This window comes from Meles meles, chromosome 13 (genome assembly GCF_922984935.1).
Source record: "Meles meles chromosome 13, mMelMel3.1 paternal haplotype, whole genome shotgun sequence".
In the NCBI taxonomy this organism is placed as follows: domain Eukaryota; kingdom Metazoa; phylum Chordata; class Mammalia; order Carnivora; family Mustelidae; genus Meles; species Meles meles.
The window spans coordinates 74,663,631-74,670,853 of NC_060078.1; the positions used below are offsets into that span (position 1 = coordinate 74,663,631).

Below are 7,223 nucleotides of genomic sequence, written 5' to 3' on the forward strand. Positions count from 1 at the left end.
TGGACTTAGGGCGCCCTGCCCGCCTTTTGCAGAGGAGAGAAAACTTTTTTTTGCCTCCCCCGAGAAAGCCCCCCCCCGCCTCTAACTCCGATCCCCCCACGCCATCTCGCCAAAAAAAAAAAAAAAAAAAAAAAAAAGAAAGAAAAAAAAAAGAAAAAAAAAAAGGAAAAAAAATTACCCCAATCCACGCCTGCAAATTCTTCTGGAAGGATTTTTCCCCCTCTCTCCAGGTTGGGCGCGTTTGGTGCAAGATTCTCGGGATCCTCGGCGTTGTCTCTCCCTCCCCCCTCCCCCCTCCTTTCCTTTTCCTTTCCTTTCTTTCTTCCTTTCCTCCCCCCACCCCCACCCCAAACAAACAAGTCCCCAATTCTCGTCCGTCCTCGCCGCGGGCTGCGGGCGGCGGAGGCAGCGTGCCGCGGTCGCCGGGAGCCGGGAGCCTCGGGCGCCCGCTCCTCGGCGCAGCATGTTCCAGCCGGCGCCCAAGCGCTGCTTCACCATCGAGTCGCTGGTGGCCAAGGACAGTCCCCTGCCCGCCTCGCGCTCTGAGGACCCCATCCGTCCCGCGGCGCTCAGCTACGCCAACTCCAGCCCCATAAACCCGTTCCTCAACGGCTTCCACTCGGCCGCCGCTGCCGCCGCCGCCGGCAGGGGCGTCTACTCCAACCCGGACTTGGTGTTCGCCGAGGCGGTCTCGCACCCGCCCAACCCCGCGGTGCCCGTGCACCCGGTGCCGCCGCCGCACGCCCTGGCCGCCCACCCCCTGCCCTCCTCGCACTCGCCACACCCCCTCTTCGCCTCGCAGCAGCGGGACCCGTCCACCTTCTACCCCTGGCTCATCCACCGCTACCGATATCTGGGCCACCGCTTCCAAGGTACGTGCCACGTCGCGGGGCTGCAGCGCGCCGCGTCCTGCACTGCCCTCGGCCTGCGCGCCGGGTGGGCGCTTGGCAGGGCCTGGGAGGAGGTTCCACCAGCTCGCGGGCCCGCGCGCCCGATTCGGAAACTGGGCGGCGAGGGGCCGGGCATGGTGCTGGTCCCCAGTTTTCGAAGCTGCGGCCGCTTTGGGGGCTGGCCTGGGGCCGCTGGACCCCTTAAACAGGGGCGCAAAGGGAGAAGTTGTCCCCGAACGCTCTCGGGTGGAGACAGGCTGGGAGAGCCTTCTCTGAGCGCCGGCCGCCAAGGAGTCCCGGAGCCCGCGGGGTACCCAGGCTCTCCGTCTCCTCCGCGGTGCCCTGGTTGCCCTAGCTCCGAGGGGCCAGGGCCACGGCCAGGCCACCAGGTTCGCTTTTGCGTAAGACCCTGTTCGCCACCCACTCTTCGTCCCTTCAAGCGTAGCCCCGCGACTTCTCAGTTTCCGACCCTCTTCGGGCGGCGAGGAGACCCTTGCGTCCCCAGAGCGTAGCCTAGGGGTTTGTTTTCCCTTTTTTTGGAGGCCTGGGGAGGAGCCTGGAACCCTCGCGGGTAGTAACCTCCGAGGCTCCGCACACTCGCTAAGATCTGCTCGAATGGGGGCAGAGTGTCCGCGGCGGGAAAGCAGGTTCTGTCTGGTTTTTGTTTTGTTTTTGTTTTTGTTTTTCTTTTAAAAGAAATGAACCCTATCGGGAAAGGGCTGGACGAAAAGATCTAAGTGTTTTCCCTTGCCATTAAAAAAAAAAATGTGTTCGCTTTTTTTCCTCTGAGTGGGGGTAGGAAGAAAGTTATAACTCCAGAAAACGGGACGAGCAATTAGTTTAGTGGTCGGAGCTTGGGGGAAAAGACCTACCTCCCGCGACAGCCGATCAATACTCAGCGGCTTGTCCATTCATTAACCCTTTGCGTTCCTATCAGAACCCAGAATCCGGTAGATGCCACCACCCTCCCCAATTACAAACAAAACAAAACAAAACAAAAACAGCCTTTCATCCTAATTCCGGGACCGGATTTGCCTCCATTCTCTCCTAAACAACTCGGTTTGTTTTTCTTTGTTTGGGTTTTTAGTGAATCGATTTCCCACCCTCCTGAGTGAACCCGAAACTATTCTGGCTTTGCTCGCAAAGTTTATGGTTCCTTTCATCATTCCCTGCCAGCTTCGCCCTTGGTGCCCCCACCAGGCCCGAAGTAGCCGGGATCTTCTGGGACCGAGGACAGCCCCATAGCGCGCCCGCAACTCGGCAGCCCCTGGGTTTCGATCCTTTCGCTCTCGTCTTCTAGTTCTCTGGAGCCGGGCAGTGCGGAAGCCGGGTCCTGGGGAGGCAGTGGTTGCGGAAACCCTGCGCACCCGCCGGCCAAATTTCGGCCCCGGCCGGCCGCAACCACACGCCCAGCCTCTGTATTTTCCCGGAGGGCAAGAGACTTAATAAAAAATGAAGTTCCCGAGAAAACTCTGCATAGCGGCCTGCCGCCTCTCCAGCCCGGGGGTTAATGTTCCCCGAGGTCAGAAAAAAAGAGAAAGTTTCTCTGGATCTTGGGCGCCAGTCCCGGGGCCTGGCTCTGCTGCCCCTCTGAACCGGGCGCCGGGGCGAGGGGGTGGTGAGGCCCGTGGCTCCAGGGCGGCTGCGAAGCCCGCGGAGGTCAGAAGCTTGGGGACTTGTCCCGCCCGGGCAGCGGCTAGGTGGGTGCCGCACAGGTACGTGCTCCGTGTTCTGGGGCGGACAGCTGGGCCGGCGTCCTCTTCGCCCACCTCCGGAGGGCCCCGGGTTCCCACGGGCCCAGCCGCACAGGCAGCGCGAAGGCCATGAGCGATGAGCCCCGCCAGCCCGGCTCGGGAGAAGCGCGCGGCCCCGGCCGGCCAGAGCGGTCTCCTCTAACGGGACTTCTGCTATGTCCCTGGCAGGAAACGACACAAGCCCGGAGAGCTTCCTTTTGCACAACGCGCTGGCCCGGAAGCCGAAGCGGATCCGAACCGCCTTTTCCCCGTCCCAGCTTCTGAGGCTGGAACACGCCTTTGAGAAGAACCACTACGTGGTGGGCGCCGAGAGGAAGCAGCTGGCGCACAGCCTCAGCCTCACGGAAACTCAGGTGAGGACTGCGTGCACCCCGCGATCCCATCCCACATCTCTGGCCCCGTGCAGGCGGCTCGCAAGTGCGGAGTTCGGAGAGGGCCTTTGGCAAAGAGCCCGGGAGCTGGTTCCACGCTTGGATTCAGAATGTATCAGTTTTGAGGTGCTTGGCTTCCTTGGGTTCCCGCAAGGGATCGTAAGAGCCCACCCACCCCTAGGCTCTGGGGAGACCGGCTGAGTAGCTCCCTCCTGTCCGGCTGGGCATGACCTAGAGTTGCTGGTTAAGACACCTGTGCGCTTTTGGTGAGACTTTCGGTTAGAGTCTGGGGACTCGGGGCTGGGTGCCTGGAGAAGGAGAGCACAGAAGGGTGAGGGGCAAGGTGGCGGATGCTCCAGGCTGGAGATGTCTGGAGATGTCTGGGAGTGGGTTAAACTGGAGTTCTGTGTCATGGCAGACCCAAGGTTCACACCGAGGGCTCTAGTTACTTCCCTTGAGGGGATCAGAGACTCAGAAGGCAGAGAGGCCAGACATCCTAGGTGCATCCCTAAATCAGCAAAACAGAGCTGGAAGGCTGCAGGGAAGGTCTGCCTCGGGGGACAGACCCCTGCGGCGCAGAAGGGCTCCGGAGGCGGGCCTGGCTCCTTCTTGCTGGGGTCGGGGAGGGGGCTTAGGGCTACAGTAGCGCTACAGTACGCAGAGCCACAGGGCGGGGTCAAAGTTCCCGGCGAACAGTAACGTTTTGGGGCAGATTAAGTTGTAACACTTTTTCTGGGAGGCGCAAAGAGGTCGAGGCTTTTGTTTTAAAACGTCCCCCTGGACAAAACCGAGGAGGGCCTCGCGGGTTGGTGCGGGGCCCGACACAAGGCGCGGCCCGGCTGATTTCTCCTGGATAGCCGAGGCCGCGGTGGTCTTTGTCCGCCTCGCTGCCCACGCTGCCTGGAGTCTTTGTGTGCGTGTCAAGCCCCGAGCGCACCGTCGCGCGCCTTGGGCGAGCGCCGGGGAGAAATGAACCGTCCTCCCCCTCAATTAGCAAACTCAAAGCAAATTAAACTCAGCCTTGTTCCAGCTCGGCTTTTTCATGGGGCACTTTGGGGGACTGGGGCATTGGGGAGAGCAAGCCGGGACCTGGGCCGGCCTTAGAAAAGGAGGGAGAGGGGAGGGCTTCAGGGGTCTGGGCTGCTGCTTGCAGGAAGGGACAGGCCTGGGGACAGGGGAGGTGCTGTCCCCCGCATTTCCCTCACTGTACGGCACTGCTGCGAAGCTGGGACAGTGTTGGTGTCTCCTGTGGTGGCTGAATGGGGACCCAGTGCCCAGCACCCCCTGGTGCTGATGGGGATGGCAGCCCAGCCCCGCATCTTTGCTCCCTGGACCTCTAGCAGCTGCTCTGGGGAGACGAGGCCTCCAGACCAGCTCTGATGGGAAATGATGTGACCAGCCTGTGAGCCTGGGCCTGGTGGATCCCGGGGCTGGTCCGCAGGAGGGGAGGGAGGGAGCTCCACTCTTCTTTCCTCTTGTTTAGTTTCTCTCTCACTTCCTCTTTATCCCACGGTTCTTTCAGAAGCTTTCAATTTTGAGCTTCATTTCCCAGCTGGAAAGGTACAGTTGGGCTGGTCCCCAGGCCTCGGCATTCTACCATCCCGCAGGCTTCCTCCAGTACTCCCCCGCCCCCCAACTCCTGCTCACCTGCAGGAGTCCTGGGCGAGGAAGAGGAAGCTCAGGCAGATCCCGACTGCCTACCCAGGGCCGAGGCCTGGCGGAGGAGGCGCTGTATTTAGGCAAGGCTGAGGAAACAGACAAAATAGAAAGCACATTGGGCCTTGCACCAGAAAGCTGCTGCCGCTGACCGCAGTAAGGTCTTCCCTGCACTGGTGAGGTAGAGGGAGTCAGGGACTTGTCTCTTTTTATTTTACTTTACTTATGATCATTGTAGGGGTTTTCCAGGGTTTGCAAGGCTTTTGCTTTCAGCAGGAGGTGGGTGTCCCTTCCAGGACCAGGCGGGGCAGGGGCACTGTGCCCTCTGGGCCACCTGGTCTGGGGGAAACACCCCACCAGGGCCCAGAAGGGTAGGGAGCCAGGCTTCCTGACAGCACTAGGAGCTCGGACCCCAGAAGGGGAGGCCTGGGGGAGGCCATCCCTTTTGAGGTGCCGCTGGGGGACTGGGCTCTCTGGAAGGCACTGCCTGGAGGAGGAAGCAATAGGAGGGCGCTGTGGCGGGACTAACGCGCCCCATCCGCCTCTTGTCCACAGGTAAAAGTATGGTTTCAGAACCGAAGGACGAAGTTCAAAAGACAGAAGCTGGAGGAAGAAGGCTCAGATTCGCAACAAAAGAAAAAAGGGACGCACCATATTAACCGGTGGAGAATTGCCACCAAGCAGGCGAGTCCCGAGGAAATAGACGTGACCTCAGACGATTAAAAACACAAACCGAACCCCACAGAAACGGACACCACGGAGCAAAACAGACAGGGAGAGGAGGGGTAGAAGAAAAACAAAAACAAGCTACAAAACAAAAACAAACCGCACACACACACAGTCACGGAGAAGAGGAAGAGGGAGTCAGAGAGAGTGTCGGCGCTTCGCGGACTTTGGGCAGCGAGGGCGCGGGGTCCTGACCCCAGGCTGCACGGAGATGGCAGAGGACGCAGGCTTCTTGATCAACAGGCACCCCTTGTCTAAAGAGGCAGCTGAGAGAGAGAGCGAGAGAGAAAGAGAGTGAGAGAGAGAAAGAGAGAGAGAGTGAGAGAGAGAGAGAGATCCAAAGGTGGCACCGTGGAAGGCACTCTGAACAAGGGAAGCTGTCAGTCAAACGCCAGCCCAGCGAGACAAGATGATTGGCAGGTATTCCATTTATCGCAGTCCTGATTTTTAAAAAAATAATAATGATAATAATAATGATGGTAAAAGAAAACCCCAACCAGGCACAGGACTTTTTCTTTTGCACTTCGCAGAGTCTCCCCCCCATCTTTAAAAAATAATTAGTAATACTAGCAATCGAAATTCCGTATCTAGCCCCAACCCACACCTGTTTAAAAACTTGAATTGCATGTTGCAGTTGTTGGACGAATGGTGTCTAAAGACAGAAAATGAATTGTAATTTTCTTTTCCTTTGAAAGACAGGTTCTGTGTGCTTTTTATTTTGATTTTTTTTTCGAGAAATGTGCAGTCTGTAAACACTTCTTGATACCTTCTGATGTCAAAGTGATTGTGAAAGGTAAATGAAGTAGGCTCCGCGATAGTGGTCCTCTTACAGAGAAATGGGGAGCAGGAAGGGGGGCTGGGGGTGGTGGGGGAGGGTGCCCACAAGAGGAGTCAGGACTTGTGCTGGGAAAAAAAAAACACAAAAACACAAAAAAACCCTAAATTAATTCTATTTCTTGAACATTCCCTTTCCTAACATCCCGAAGGCTTAAAACCCCGAAGTAAACTCCTTTTGGTGGTTGGAGAGGTTGGCCAAATTCAACCATTCGCTGTAAAGGCCATTCCCAAACTTTAAATCTATCTGTTGCAAAAACTAAAGGACTGTAGTTAGCGGGGAGGATGTTAAGTGTGGCCAAGGACATGGCGGCAAGTTTTCAAGCACTGAGTTTCTATTCCAAGATCATAGACTTACTAAAGAGAGTGACAAATGCTTCCTTAATGTCTTCTATACCAGAATGTAAATATTTTTGTGTTTTGTGTTAATTTGTTAGAATTCTAACACACTATATACTTCCAAGAAGTATGTCAATGTCAATATTTTGTCAATAAAGATTTATCAATATGCCCTCAGAGTAGTCGTTTTGAGAAATTGAAGTGAGTTTTTTTTTTTTTTTAAGTATCTATAATTTAAGTGTGGTCCTTCTCCAATGAGGCTCAAGAAACCCAGGCTCCTCACCCACAAAAGGGCCAGACTGATGGATTCTTGGGCATTTTAAAGAGAGATGAGGGTGGAAAAGGGAGAGGATTAGGAAAACTTAAGTCCTTTCAGAAAAGGGATGGGAGAAAAGTTTTCCAACCAGACCTTTGCCCATTGCAAGGCTCCCTGAGGGAGTTGAGTTTGAATTTCAGGTTAAAAAATGCTTACTTCTCTTAATTTCTAGTTGTTGTTGTTGTTGTTGTTGTTGTTTTAATCTGGACACATAGTTAAGCATTGAAGAATATTCCCCTAGGATTGGAGGAAACACTTAGCGGAATCCGAATCCTAAGAATTTTAAACTGTGCTTCTGACTTCAAACCCCGAAGTACAGGCTCCTCCCCCCCACCAG

General features: G+C 56.1%; 1 protein-coding gene across 2 annotated transcripts; it reads left to right on the top strand.

Annotated features, from left to right (window-relative positions):
* The first annotated feature begins 303 nt into the window (after positions 1 to 303).
* EMX2 (empty spiracles homeobox 2) lies at positions 304 to 6,242 on the top strand. Of its 2 annotated transcripts, XM_046028021.1 has the most exons (3): positions 311 to 872; positions 2,813 to 2,997; positions 5,227 to 6,242. In XM_046028021.1, exons 1-3 carry the CDS (start codon positions 464 to 466, stop codon positions 5,392 to 5,394), a joined length of 762 nt encoding a protein of 253 aa, XP_045883977.1. In that variant the 5' UTR covers positions 311 to 463; the 3' UTR covers positions 5,395 to 6,242. The 2 variants fall into 2 exon arrangements, with proteins under 2 accessions (XP_045883978.1, XP_045883977.1); XM_046028022.1 differs by lacking the exon at positions 2,813 to 2,997 and having other exon boundaries at positions 304 to 872; positions 5,227 to 5,330.
* Positions 6,243 to 7,223: the final 981 nt, after the last annotated feature.